The sequence below is a fragment of the Panthera tigris genome, chromosome F2, assembly GCF_018350195.1.
Source record: "Panthera tigris isolate Pti1 chromosome F2, P.tigris_Pti1_mat1.1, whole genome shotgun sequence".
Classification (NCBI taxonomy): Eukaryota; Metazoa; Chordata; class Mammalia; order Carnivora; family Felidae; genus Panthera; species Panthera tigris.
Window position 1 is genome coordinate 38,704,870 of NC_056676.1, and position 15,853 is coordinate 38,720,722.

At 38.3% G+C, this 15,853-nt stretch overlaps 1 protein-coding gene across 10 annotated transcripts in view; it reads right to left on the reverse strand.

Moving 5' to 3' along the window:
• Positions 1-15,853, reverse strand: part of RUNX1T1 (RUNX1 partner transcriptional co-repressor 1) — a 153,831-nt gene that overhangs the window by 31,875 nt on the left and 106,103 nt on the right. For 9 of the 10 annotated variants that reach the window (XM_042972833.1, XM_042972827.1, XM_042972825.1 and 6 more), the window contains 3 exons: positions 13,020-13,105; positions 12,256-12,457; positions 3,285-3,353 (listed from right to left, as the gene is read on the reverse strand). In XM_042972833.1, the coding sequence (XP_042828767.1) occupies positions 3,285-3,353; positions 12,256-12,457; positions 13,020-13,105 (357 nt within the window). The remainder of the gene's footprint in view (positions 1-3,284; positions 3,354-12,255; positions 12,458-13,019; positions 13,106-15,853) is intronic. The other variant, XM_042972834.1, reaches the window with a different exon arrangement.

Consider the following 15,853-nt stretch of genomic DNA (forward strand, 5'->3'; position numbering starts at 1 on the left):
AAAAGAAATATACTGAAGAAAACACTCGGTTGTGACTTGAAAACCATCTTTATGTTGGATTTTTTCCCCAATTTGATGAAGAGTTTTCATACCTTTACAGAGTGTTCTGTTGCTTTTGCTGCTGCTTTTAAAAAATACTAATTGTAGGAGAAAATTGATGGGTCCTTCAACATTTGTTAGGATCCCAAATATTCAAATAATGTATATTGTTATATTACGTTGTAAACTATTACTGGGGCAACATGAGGAATTTGAATGAGGTCTGTGAATTAAATACTGTTAACGTCCTGATTTTGGTAGTTGTACTATAGTTATATAAGAGAATGTCCTTGGTCTCAGTTAATACACACTAAAATCTTTAGGGTCAAAGGGCATCGTGTATGCGACTTACTCTCAAATGGATGGCAAAAAATACGTACAACGGGAAAAAAAAGGGAGGGAAGAAAAGAAGAAAAGAAAGATATTAAAGCCAGTACAGTAAAATAGGGGAAACTGGGTAAAAGGTATAAGGGAATTTTTTTACACTGTTTTTTTGCAACTTTTCTGCAAGTCTCAAATCATTTCAGAATAAAATGGTGCTAAATATTATATGATATACTTTCATGCACAGGATATACTTTGTGCAATTATAATTTTCTGTGAAAAAGGATGTGCTGGTTATACAACATTGAATTGAGAGCTCTGCCCCTTTGATATTTTTCAAATGCTTTAAGTTTTCTTTTATTTACTTTCTTTTGCCATAAAGGTAATGTATAATGCTTTGATTGCAAAGATACACTTTGTAGGTTTTCTTCTAAAAAAAAAATTTGCCCACAGCAAATTTTAGAATCTTGGGGGGAAAAGCTTTCAAATTGTAACAAGCTGAGTGCAGATGTTACATTCTGCCCTTGGTGTTTTCATCATGCTGGATGCCTTGACACTATGAACACCACAAATGCTTTTCAAGAAGCCTATAAAGATAAATATTATAAGTAGTTATTCAAGATTTCCAGATGAAACTGCCACCTGTACTTTGGAGATTTAATATACTCCTTAATATTAGCATCCATCCATGGAAAACTATCCCCACACTGTTCTTATGCAGCAGATTAGGGATACCGCTGTGAAAAGAACACAAATTTAATCGACATCACTCCTAAGTCATATTTGAGATGGAAAACCTACGATAGAAAACAGGCACATCTAAAAAACGTTTACACGATAAAAGTATTGCTCTTTCTCTCCTCGTGAAGCCCCCACCATGTCAAGTATATCCAGAATTAGTTTCAGGAACCCACAAAACAGTGAGGAAAAATAATCGGGGACTCAGTAGATTACGACATGTTGAATTTTTTAAAAACCTGATTACGTGGAAAATATACAGTGCGGTTTTGAATCTGCTTCCACTGCTTACCACTTATGGTAGGACTTCCTTTGTGCATAGCTATTCAAGTTGACTTTCCCACAATGGTGGTCTATTCAGAAAAATCTGCTCTCACTTAATAGCAGTCAAACAAAGACTTGAGCAGATAATAGCCCAGAAAAAGAATTTGGATTACACAAGACTTTACCGTCAATTTTTCTTTATGAACAATCACGGATTTAACTTAAAGACACACAAATAAGGGAAATACAGAGAAAAGACTCTCTCCCACAACATAAAATGTCATCCTTCTGCTGTCCAAAATGGCAATTCTTTGTATCTCTTAGTGGAGTAAGTTGCACTGACAGCTTAAAAATGGGGAAGAAAAAGTGATCAGAAAGAAGATGTAGCCATTCCTTTTCCAGACAGGTGACACTCAGCACATTTTAACAGCTTGGGAGTATCCGGTGACCCACGTAGAAATCTTAGAGGTGATTCTATAAATCTAATTATACTATGCAGCTGAGCAACATATATATTTAACCTTTAAACTGAATGATCTGTCTGATTTGTATACTAGACATGCAAGAGAGTTTTCTGGTTCTCTAAGTCACGAAGCCTAGAATACTATCAGATTTGGACACTCCTTACCACTCTTACAAAAACAGGTATTTCTTTGAGAAAGCTATAAAAAGTCTTGGATAAGAGCCAAATGATCAGATTGTCAACAAGCTGCAAAAAAACTACAGACACAGCTGGGTCAAATCACAACCCAAAGAGACCCTTTCCCTTGACTATTTCTCCTTGAATAGGGTTCCTAGCCCAACACCCAGGTGATCCTTTGCAGAAGTAGTATTTTCCAGTTTCTCAAGTCAAACTATTTTAATAGTTGGGGTTATGGCAGCTCAAAGTCACAGTCTGTGTCTGTCACATCATCTTTTAACTCCTGAAACAGGCTTATGGATTTATCTCTTGAGTTGGTTTTTGCAAGGCTTTGACTCAACTTTTAGTGTTGGTGGTCCACCAAGATTCTGCCAGATCTGAACTGTATAAAGTCAACGTGTGACCAAGAACTTGAAATCAGCCCCCAAAGGTAGAGCAGTATCTCTTAATGAAAATATGATGGTGTATATGGTGGGGAAAAACAGAAGTTAAGCAACTTTGTCATTTAAGTTAGAAAATAATTTAGCTATGGTCCTTGAATATTAATTAGAACAGATCAATTTCAGATACTGGTTGTAATCATAACACCTCAGAGTGCCTTGGGGCACACCTGGGTGGCTCAGTGGGTTAACCGTCCGACTTCGGCTCAGGTCATGATCTTGAGGTTTGTGGGTTCGAGCCCCGCATTGGGCTCTGTGCTGACAGCTCAGAGCCTGGAGCCTGCTTCGGATTCTGGGTCTCCCTCTGTCTCTGTCCCTCCCCCACTCGTGCTTTGTCTCTCTCAAACAACGTGTAAACATTTAAAAAAAACTAGTCAACTAGTTTTGCTGAGATTTTCTTAACAATTTAGGAGACGTGTCGATTATATCTCAATTTTACAACATCAGGCGAAAAGACAGACGTAGGCGATTTAATTTCTAAAACACTACAAGTTTTTTTCTATTAAGAATACACTGCACATAAGCTGAGACCTCTTAGGCCAGCTTTCGGCCTGAAACCATGAAAGCACCTGAAAAACAGAGGATTATAACAGAAAGACTGCCAGACGGTCACTTACATGGCACTGGCAGCTGCTACCAAAATAAAAACGATTCCATGTTCTAATAAGGCCCGGGTGAAGAATATTAATTAGGATTTTAAAATTTTGGTTTGTGGCGGGGCCTGTTTTGTTTTTGTTGTCGTTAGCAGGAAAGGCCCTCCTTGTCGCTCCTCACATGGCTGCATGAACAACTGTGCACAGCTGCTAGAACGCTAGACGGGTGTTTTCAACAGTTCTTACCAGCTTTCTTCCAGATCTCCTCTGGCACGTATCCAGAAGCAGGCCTGTGAAGGAATTCCCGATGCGCATCTAGGAAAAGGATGCAAAGCGGGGCGGGGGGGGGGGGGGCGGGGGGGAGGAAGAAAGCACCATAAGCACGTTATGTCATTACACACAGTAGAAACCGGCCATGCCTGTTCTCTTGGCTGCTCTACAAAAACATAATTTTTAAAAGGCCGAGCATTTCACTTCTAGAAAATAAACACGAAGAGCAAGGCCGGTCATTAGAGCTCAAGGAAAACAGAAGGCCGTTGGTCTAAATGCCTTGGATGCTCAAAATTCAACAACTTCCATGATTTCATTATACACTATGATATCTGGGAGCACTGCTCCCAGAACGCTCTCAACTGTGGGGATTTTCATAGGCATACTTTATTTTGTTAAAGAATATGAATGGTGTTTGGTAGTTTTCCTTCCAAGAGTCAAACTGGTAGTTAGAAACTCAAATCTTAGGCTAATGTTAATTTTCACACAGCTCTGATTCCACCACCTTTCAGTAAATAGTGAGCCTTACTCCATGGCGAACCAGTTCTCACAATTACTTCTTAAAAATCTCGCTGAGCACGAAACATTTTCACACACATTAGCTCATATGGGTTTGATGTGTGGAAGCAAGAGAGAATCATTAGAATGGATTCAGAGGTATTTGGTTAACAAAACAGAATCAGTACCTGCTTTCCAAAAAAGAAAATGACATCTCACATTAAATGAAATGTGCTTATCATACTTGGCAAATTTTAAAAGTTTGAGAAAACATAAGAAAACTGATGTAGGAATGCTAACCTCCAAAATAACATGCTCATGGAAATGGCAGGACACCTTTAATATTTTCCTATATATGCTTGAAAATAAAGTGTATACAGTCTTCCATAGTTAAAATATATACTAAATGTCTTCCACATTGAATTTTCCCTGAAAGCCTATGTATTTAGGGGCTTGGGGGAAGAAAAAAATCACTTCAACTTTTGTAAATATAATAATCATTCAACCCATGATAAATGTCAAGTCATTAAAAATTTCCCTACATTTATAAAAAATGTCAAGTAGCAGAATACACAGTATAGACAACAGAAAAGCCCAATCAATTTAGCTAAGTATATATACAATTTTACATATGAATGCCTTAAATAGATTTGAATGTTTTGATTCCTTGTAGGGCACACAGATTTATCAGTTGACTAAAACTGAAGATTTCCCCAACTATTCTGAATTAGCAAAAGCTTATTATATCTTAATGAAGGGCATTTGGAAACCCTCTGTACTATCTCTGCAATGTTTCTTCAAATCTAAAATTATTCCAAATATATAATTTTATTTTAAGTTTTCATTATAATTTCATGATTACTTGATAATCGGATGGACTGGAATACCCTTGCATTCTCATGCACACATTGACTTCTATAAGGAAAATGATGAAAACCAAAATGCTTTTATTTAGGTAATTTTCATCCTTAAAACATCTAGATAAAACTGTTTGGAGCACACACAACTTCAAGCAAATATGATATGGCTAATTAGATTTGTCAAGATTTAACTTCCACACCACTATAACTATTTCCAAAAGAAATAAAGAAAGTGTAATCAAGTTCACATTTAGCCATACAGCACAATGAATCAGAGATGAACTTGTGGCAGCTTTTAAAGACAATTTTTGGGAACAGATTTTGGCTTAAGTATAATTTATTAGATAAGAATAGATATGTAAAGTCTGAAGAGAAACAGAAAAATCATGCCTTCTCCAAAGAAGCAAAAAAAAAAATAAATAAATAAAAAAAGTGTTTTCCAATTATTGGATTAAGAAAAGATCAATACCCTTATAAAAATTATATTTTTTAATAAATGGCCAATTGTTATTACAGGGAATGGGAAAGGTAATGTTAAGTTATCCACAGGCCATGCATGAAAGATACTAATTACCGGCCCCAGAGAACATAGGCCGGAGAGAGTTTGTTCTAGAGCCCAGTGAAGTTGAATCCCAGCTTGGCCATATATTAGGCTGGTGACATTGAGCAAGCTAGTTTCTCCAGGTCTCAGTCACCATATCTATAAAGTGGGGACACTAATACAACATCTAGGTGCACTGCTATGGAGACTGAACGAGGTAATTCCTATTGCATGCTGGGAACCACACATCCCAAACTCTCATTAGACGTTACATGCTATTACCTTTGTTATTATTATCACTGTTGTTATTATTTCGTAGGCTGCCCAGTAAGAATGGATACTTATTTCCTCATCAAGAATTAAGGTGAAAAAAAAAGCACCTTAAAATTTCTTTTTTCTCTTAGCACTTAAATCCATATAGCATGAAACTTAAAAAAGAAAACAAACAACTCTGAAGAGATTTGGATTAAGCAATATACAACAGTGATTTTTTATTCCGAGCATGTCACTTGGGGATAGAAGTTATTTACATAGTTAGTAATTCACTGTCTTATTCCTTGTTGGAAAGTTCTCAACTTTCTTACATGATACTCTTATAAATTTTATTTAAAACTCATGAATGTTGATAGCCCCCAAATTTACTCAAAGATAATGTCCAAGGCTTAATTATGTGTCACCTTCCTAGGGGCTGTACAATAGAGATTGTGAAGGTCCATACACTTTCCATGCTGGAAAGTTGTGCAGTATTTCACCTTGTCTGTATCTCCCTAAAATTCACAGTGACATATAAACTTACACTCCACCTCACCTTGACACCTGATAGAAACACCACAGCCAACCAAGCAAAAGTCCTTTTGATCCTACTCTACCTCCTTAAATAATGTCTTTTCAAAATAAGAGAAGAATCTAAAGCAGGTAAATTATTTTTATAAAATAGACAAAGATTTACATATATGTATACATATATACATACATACTTTACAATACCCTCTCCAGTTTTAAGTTACTGTGTCCTAGATAAACATCAGGTCTACCAACCAAATGAATGATCAATACGTGTATTCCTCAGATTCTATTTTTGATACACTGATGAATACCACTGTCACTACAGAAACCAAATGACTAATAAGCGTACTATCTTCTGTTGAAGTAGCAGCAATAACAGTGTCTATATAGGCAATATTGAATTTAAAAAACAAATAAATCCAGGGGTACCTGGGTGGCTCAGTCAGTTAAGCATCTGACTCTTGATTTCAGCCCAGGTCATGATCCCATTTGTGAGATCAAGCCCTGCGTCGAGCTCCATGCTGATGACAGTATGGAGCCTGCTTGGGATTCTCTCTCCCCCTCTCTCTCTGCCCCTCCCCCCACTCACACATCTTGTCTTGTTGTCTCTCTCTCTCTCTCTCAAAATAAACATTTTAAAAAACCCAAAACAAACAAACAAAACATCTTGAAGTTGCTCAATATGACAAGAGACAACTTATCTCCCAAGGCTTCCTTAGGATAGAATATTGACTGCTCTAGACAAACCTATGCAAAATACCTTATGTTTTTAAGGCCCAGATTTTAAAGAACCTAATTTTTAAACCATTAAATATTAACCACCTATAAAATACCAGTTGCTATAAAATGGACAGCTGTTGTAAAACGTAGTCACAGAAACAAAGGTAAGAGATGGCTTAAAATGTGAAATGTATACATACATAACTATTTCAAAACTGCAGAATTGTAGAAAAGCCCTACATCAGTATGGCTCGCTCTGGGAAGCAAATTGCTTGGGGGTGAGAGGAGAAGAGGAGGGGCCTCCGGAGGACAACACATCTATGCAAAGAGGAGACTGCGTCAAGGCGCGGGAGTTGTTACCAGAAACGTGGAAGAACAGAAAAAGCAATCTACAATGTATGAGATGGAAGATGCGCTACACTTACGAAAGAATGGAGAGACCATTGGATACTAGAAACATCAAGGGCCGCCATCAATATATATGAAGGGATGAGCTGATAGCCTTTGGAGAACCAATGGGACCTCATTTGACCCAGGACAGCAAGGCTCAAAACTTGGCAGCACCTAGGTATGGCCTTCATCCTGTAGTGGGCAGAATGAGGCTGAGATCATGATAATATCGATCACAAAAACCGTCAAAGGAAAGGACAGGTGAGGTGAGTTTGTCTTTATAAATCCTACTTATTATTTTTAAGGATAATAAATTCCAAAGCTTCAATATTGTGTCCCAGAAGCCCAAACCAAACCTAGAAGCCAGAACTACACTAGGATTTCTGTTTTTAACAATAAAAATACCCAGCGCTTGAGGAGGTAATCATCTTTCCTTGTTTTTAAAAGATGGGAATATTTAATACTCCCATCTTTTTTAACCCAACACACTTAAATACAGTAGGCGCTTTCCTTAGGTGCTGAGCTGAATGGTCTTGAAATGAATTTCATGGTGTGGTTTAAAGGAATCAATATAAGTGTATAAAACACTAAACTTTTATATGCAGATATACTCTGAATAACGTGTTGTGGTTTTTATAATCTGATGGTAAGAAAAGATGTATTTCTTTGGTTGGGAGAAAACTATTTTTCTATAGCCTTGTATTAGGAAGTAGGGCCTCAAAGGTACAATGTATTTACTGAGTCTAAAACAGAATTCCCCTTTTCTAGTTTTTCTGCTTGTTAAATAAAGCAGCTACCTAAAAACTGGAGATATTTCCAGAATGAAAAAATACCTAAGAATCTACTCTAATTTTATAATCTTGCATACGAAGCAAAAACACTATCCCACCACTATCCTTTAAAGTACTTTTTGAGATTACATGCTAGACATAATAGCAACAGCTATTACTCTACTACAGGTCGAGCACTGTATGATTTATACCTATTAACTCATCTGATACAGAAACATCCCCATTTTATAGATGAGGAAAGTGAGGCACAGAGAGTTACTTGCCAAAGGTGACGAAACTAGGAAGGAGTGGAGTAGAAGCTCGCATCCAAACAATCTGTGCTTTTAACCTTCACGCTAGATTTCCTGAGGTTTTCGACAGTAATGAGAAATTCTATAATTCGATTATATGACAATCATAAAGCTTTCTGACCAGTGGAATTTTAAAATACCAATTTCCCTACCAATCTACTTGAGACAAGGGTGGTATCAATTTGCCAAACTTGGAATTTCTGAGCGTTTTATGAATGAATAACTTGACTCTATGTTCCATTTAAAAGAAACAAAAACCTCTTTCTGACATTTCCCTTTCTGGCAAGAGTTAAACCCTCACCAAAACATACATGCAGGTATTTTCAAAATTCCATACACTGTCATCACAACATTCACACATTCACAACACACGCACACACACACGCACGCGCGCGCACACACACACACACACACACACACACACACACACACACAGGGAAAAATGTATTCCTGTTTCAAAGATATATGTTTCAGGCTCCGACATTAGTCCATCATTAGATACTTCTCTTAACTCTAATGGTATAAAAGACTTCTTGAGAAACACGGAAGGCACACAAATACAAGATAAGCTGTAGAAAGATTCTAGAACAGTCCACAGGCAGTAAAAAGAAAGTAATTTAAAGTAAATAAAATGTCAGGAGCCAAGAGAGTGATACAAAGTAGCACATTGAGAGAAAAGGGCAATGGAGACAAAGGTGGAGAAAAACAGCAGCAGAGGGATCCAGATAAACACTGAGAGAGCGCGGGAAGTGCTAACGGGCAGCTACCTACCTGCACATACAAAGGCAATTCTATTTCAGTGATTGTATCCGTCAATTCTGATGGCATTAACTCGCTCTTCAGTGAAATTCACAACGTAACAAAACTTCAGTGTACAAAGAACAAGTCATACTTTGAAAACAGAGACAACTGGGTTAAGAATTAGCTTTCTAACTTGAGTACTTGAATATTTGGAGTTTTTCCTGCAAAGTGAAGAGTTAACAATAAAAATAACACAAATCTCATCTCTAGGGGGAAAAAAAAACCCAATTATTTTGAAGAGTCCTTCAAGATATCAACCTGATTTTGACTTAAAGAGTAGAAATAACATCACGGGTTCAGTATGTACTCAATTTTTAAATTTGTTCAAGAGGCTATTCAAAATGGCCTTTATTTAATATCTGGGGAAAAATCCCAAAATTTAATTGGTAATAGATTAATCATGCTCTCTTGCTAATCCCTCACACTGACTTAACACTATGGATGTATTTCAAAAGTGAGAACGGGAGTCAGTAAATATAACACAGCAGTCATGGAGGTTATGTTCTCTGTCCAGCCCCCTCCAAATGCAGTTTAAAAATGTTCCGAACGTTTGTGTGTGACTTAAACACTGCCAGTGTTTCCAAGCTAGGGAGGTAACCAAGGAAATATTTGGAACTAAAGATAATCTCCTATATTATCATTCTGAAGTTCTGCAGGTCTCATTTGACCTTGGAAGCAGCTGCAGAACTGAGAGAATCGGTCTAAAAGAAACATGTGTACCGTTACTGTAGGATATGGAAATCTATGAGTACGTGAAGATATAGACATATCCATAGCTCTTATCTATACACACACATACGCCACTCCACACTTTCCAGAAGCAGAAAATAGACTCATCAGCCAGTAATCTCCGCTCCTCTGTTTACACATCTATACATTCAACTCTAAAACCTAGGAGAGAACCTTAGGAAGTGCCTAATGTGAATGCCTGTGGTCCATGTTTACAAACCACTGGCTGTCTTAGAGCCACAGCCCAGCCCCACGAAACAAAACTGAAAGAGTTCAAGGCTAAGAAAGGACGCACAACGAAATAACATGCGGGATGCTTAAACTTGCACATCGTGTGGCTCTTGACAAGTTAACCTCTAAAGTTGTGATGGTTTCTTGAAAGGCAATCTAGGGTTCTGTGTCCCTAAGGGGCATGACTGTTTGTTAAAAGAAAACAGTCAGAGTCCAAACAAAGAAAGCAAATGCTTGTAGTCTTTGAATAATACCATCCACAAAAGCTTAATGTCAAAGCAACCTCGTATTACCAAAACTATGAGTTCATGAAGCATCACAGGAAATAATTTAATTTATGTACTCCTAAGAAGTTTTGAAACCAACTTTATTCTTTTAATTAGCAGGGAAACTAAACCCAGCTTCCTGGAGAATACACAATTGCATCACCCAAATGTGTATGCAATAGTGGTGACAATCGAAGGCATTCTAGATTCTGCGTGCTGAAAATAACACACGTAGGCATTAAGTCCTATCGGTTTCTGAACTTTTTCTTTTATAGTAGGCAGCAGATAATACTCGTCTTGTCAGTTCAGGGAACCGACCTGACGTGGCATCTGATACCAGGCCCCCAGCTATGGCCCTGCCTATCTTTCCAATAGACTAAAAGTTCCTCAAGGGAAGGAAAGAAGAATTTCCTTTATCTCACTGCCTAGCACAATGCCTGGCACACAATAAACATTCGAGAAGTACTGACTCAACGAATCTGTTCAATAAAGCAGGTTAAACTGAACACCTCTACTCCTAAACTTGTATTTACTTTAAGGTTCTCAATTTTTGCCTATACTGGATGTTTACAAATATCTTCCTTATTTGTCCTGAAAACGCCTATCACGATTAGCCAATTTTTTATTCATAATAAGAAAAAGAAAACCAGGATGTTTACTCAGCTTGGCTCTAAATAGTTTTATGTGGACCATCGTTGGTTCAAATTAAAGTGAAACCTATTTTCATTGCTTGCCTTAACAAAACCTAATAAATGCACATTTGTCTTTAAAACACACTTTAGAATAACGCCCAGAGAGTAAAGTAAGTGACTTGGAGTCTTTCTTACTCTAACACTTATTACGGTAATGGGCATTCAGCATTCAGCGACCAGTAGCAATCCACAAACCTAAGCACAAAGGAAACTTTACTGCCTAAGGAATAATTTTAACAAAAAAGATACTATGATCCACAGCCACTACATACAAGTTTTTAATTTTTGAGAATCAGCCATGGGCAATAAATGAGGCCAAAGTCACGAGCCTGATCAGCACGTGTATGTCATTAGTTTCGTTTGTGGCACGAACTGGACTGTGCCCTAACCTGAGTTAGCTGACAGGTATGTAGCTAAGCAAGGACGAAAACGAAATGACAGAACACAGATCAACACACATCCATCACCACTAAGTTTACTCAGATGGAACACACGTGTCGTGGCCAGCAGTGTAAACGGTGACATCTTGTTATTAATTGTAAGGCAAAAGTTCACAGGCCACTCAAAAGTTCTCCCGGGCTCAGGATTTTTCCATGTATTTGTGACGGTATTCTATTTATAACCCCAACAATACTCACATATTAATATAAAATACGACCACATATTGAGTATCCAACTTCTAAAGCACGGCTATATAAACAGTCCTGTATAGAACTAGAATTCATGAAGAAATTTACGCGAGCTTAAGTCAAGGTCAAGTCACTGGACAATAGTGCCACCTTCGTTACTAATTTGCAAGTGGCAGTGGGGAAACTACAGAACTAATAGGTGTCTCTTCCTGCTTAAGTGTTTTATTAAAATAAAAGATAGAGCTAGAAAACAAGGTTATCTCAGAGGCTGTGTCTTGAATGAAAAATCAGACACCATACGTCTCAAATACCGTGTGCAGCGGCAGAATTCAGCGCCCCGGAGGGCTTACTAGAAGCTACAGAAGCTTGGGGCCCGCTCCTTGAGATTTTGTTCTTGCAGACTGGAGACAGGGTCCAAAGAGCTGTGCTATGAAGAGGCACACGTGTGAGTGATGCGGATGACATTCTGGTCTGGCTTTGAAGCTCTGCCCTAAGCCCAACAGGACCCTGGGAAAGGAGGTTAAGTTTTGTGACCCGCTCTGTATAAGCCAATGTGCGCCCGGCTTCCTAACGGAGAGATGAGGCCTATCTGGGGATGTCAAGTGTTTATCGTCCTAGAATGCCCCGCACATCCTTTATTTTTGAAAAGACAGATTAAATATGCAACCAGCATTAAGACGGTAAGCAGTGTCTGTTCAGTAGGTCCATCCAAAGAAAAGGTACCTAATGCGACTGGGTCTGGGTTGACAGGACTCTGCTGCCTTGAGTGGCTGCTGCTGCCACCGCCACCCTTTTTCAAGTCCTCGGCGTCACTGTAGCGCCGGATCCAGTAATTCAGCTCCTCCCGGTCTGCTTCCTGACATCGCCTTAGTACAGTGAGAGATCGTCGTGTTTTCTCCACCATGTCCATTATGCAGTTTAACAGCTGTGTGAGAAACGGGGCACAGGGGAAGAACACAGCAATCACCACAACGCAAGAGACTCTGGTGGGCAGCGAAACAAACTCTTTTAGGACGATGAGGGATGTGATTTTATTCCTGAAGGCTTCAGTCTAGTATCTTCAAAGGTCAGATTTGAAACGGAGACCCAACAGATGAGTAAACTCAATGGGAATGAGAGTGAAACGTGGGAGGCGTGAACATGACTCACGACAGAGATTTCAGCTGAAGGCACACAGCCAACTTCCAAATACTAATCCCATTACTGTATAAACTAAATGACCCGTTTGCGATAAAACAGGAACCCACTGATCTGGCCTTGAGGACTCCTTTCCACGACCTCACATCTCTCTTACGTTAGTGGCTTTGTTATCAACGTAGAAATCAAATCCTAGATTTGATCTCAAATGTTCCCACTCATTAGGTTTCTCAAGGATAGCACTAAACACAATACCCTCAAAGCATCTCCAACATTTCTATTTTATCATAGAACCCCACTCCAATTCTTTTCAAGACATATTTTAACCTAAATGATTACCGACATCTTACATGGTCAAGATGTTTCCATTCCTCTGCCCATTCTCTGTCTGTTAGTCTGTGATCAATCATTTCTTCTTGACGTGTGCCATGCAACCCTATGAATGTACAGAAGAAGGCTGAATCACCCTAAAGCATTCGGGACATAATCCATATGCACACAGGCACTTAGCAAAGACTAAACTAAATGATGTGAAAATACATTCGATTCTGGATGGAGACACAAGTCATACTCAGATTCACAATTACCGAACGGGCTCTTCATTGAGTGATAAAATGCTAAAACTAAAAGGAATTTTAGAGGTCATCTGGTCAGAACGCTTTCCTTTACATATGAAGAGATGCGGAGTAAAGGGACACCATGCGCTGAGTCCATTATCCATAGAATGTTCCCAAAGTGAAAAATAAATATATCCTCTTAACAAATACAAGAAACCACAAGCGGACATTAAGTGGTTTCAAAGTGTAGCTTTCTAGCATTAAAAATAAAGACAGCACAAATCACTTTACGTGGACAGGGTTATGCTTTCTTAAAACAAGCATAATTTCTCCGCATTTCAGCATGGGTAAAGGAACACAATCCTGTTGCGTAGACCTCCATGATGAAATTGGGCTGGCACAAGGTGAAAGCAACGTATACTCACTCAATTTACCAAAACATTAACAAAAAGAAATAAATTGGACATCCTTTATGAAAAAAATTCAACACACCAGACATAAGTTTGGACAAATGTCTCGCATCCAAGCCAAGAAGCTGAAAATCCCAATTTGTAATCTCTAGCGGTAAGTATGAATGCTCTTTAACATCAGAGTTAAGGTACAACCCAAACACGTAACCTGGAAATGTGCACCAAGTGAGTAACGACGGCAGTGAACGTGAGCAATCAGGTAGGAGGCTCATCAAAACGGAAAATAAATGTGTCTCACTGAGAGAACAGGGTGGAAGGCTGTGATCAGAGACCCCCGGAAACATGTTGCTCCTCCTACAAATCCATCATGGATGAAACAGCTTATTGTCCACTACAAAGGAAAGGCATTGGACTATGGCAATGTTTTCCATTTTAAATGATTCAAACTCCTTTTGGGTTAGCACTTCGCACACTGTTACTCTGAATAGCAGATTAAGTGTAGTGTGGTTTTGTCTTCTGGGCATCCAGGCTCCTTCTCAAGAGGACATTGTGTAGGAGTTAAAGGACAGTAAGAGTTAGGAGATGTTACACTTTATTTTCTGTGGAATCAGAGAGGTTAGAAGTCCCCTCTTTTACCTGATTTAGAGAAATAAAGAGGATGAGTCACATGACTCTTTTTCAGCCAACCATGAAATGCGATTTAATTTATAGCTAATAGAAGTGAACAAATGCAGGATAGTGCTTTCTCCAATTAAATAAAGATCTAAATATAAAACACTTCACACCATCCTTGTCTAATTAGAGCATGTTCGGAGATTCATTTTTAAAGTTAAAATTGTCAATGCCACCTATTGGTAAAAAAGTAACATTGCAAATATGTGTTAATTTGCGTAATAGAAAAGACACTGGGGGAAATAATATTTAGTTATTACTCTGTTTGTTGTGACTATTTCAAGTTGAAATGTTTGCAAATATGTAATTTTTGTTGACTTATTTGTTGCTTGTGTTTTAGGGGGAAAAAAAAACCACTACCGTTGAATGAGTCATCACAGAAAACAACCAGAGAGTGATGAAGATATAAATATGACATCGACTTTCACAATGGAAGCATCTTACTATTTGCTTTTAAGGACCAAGAACTCCAGAGGTCTCAAAAGTTTCAAAAATTCAAGGGTGCTCGGGTGGCTCAGTTGCTTTAATGGCTAACTTAGGCTCACGTCATGATCTCATGGTTCATGAGTTCAAGCCCTGCACTGGACTCATTGCTGTCAGTGAAGAGCCCACTTTGGATCCTCTGTCCCCTTCTCTCTCTCTCTCTCTCTCTCTCTCTCTCTCTCTCTCTCTGCCCCTCCCCCACTTGTGCTTGCTCTCTCTCTCTCTCTCTCAAAAAAATAAACATTTAAAATTTTTTTTCAAAAATTCAGCAGATCTAAACCAGTGAGGATACAAGCTCTAACACCTGGAATAATATTAATGAGCAACAAGATGTCTGTGGCTAATGAGATTCCAACATTTGTAGCATACTGCTAAGCTTCATCTCATTAAAAAAAAAAAATGTACAGGGGTGCCTGGGTGGCTCAGTCGGCTGGGTGTCCGACTTCAGCTCAGGTCACGATCTCACGGTTTTTGAGTTCGAGCTCCATGTCAGGCTCTGTGCTGATTGCTTGGAGCCTGGAGCCTGGAGCCTGGAGCCTGGAGCCTGGAGCCTGCTTCAGATTCTGTGTCTCCCTCTCTCTCTGCTCCTCCCCTGCTTGCACTGTCTCTTTCTCAAAAATAAATAAAGGTTGAAAAAAAATTAGCAACAACAACAAAAAAAACGTACATTAGAAACATGTTGGACCCAAAGTACTTGGTGAGAAAATGTATCATTTGCTGCTTCTGAACTCTGAAGGTCATTTGTTAGGTAGAATCAAATCTTTAAAAAGGAAAAACTAAGACAACTCAAAATTTTACATTTATTAATTTCTCTATTTCAGATACTTAAATATTCATTACCGCACTTTTTATTTCTATTCATAATACCAGAGGGATATACTATGGGAAAATAGCTCATAATCATTAAAGAGCACATGTTCATTTGTGGGCAATTTAACAATAGTGTTGAATTCTAACTGGTTCGTATAGTTCAGAAGATTTTAGCTAACTAGACTAAAACTCGAAGTTTACTTATAAACTAATGTTGCTTATAAAGGTATTTTATTAATTAAAAGATTCTAG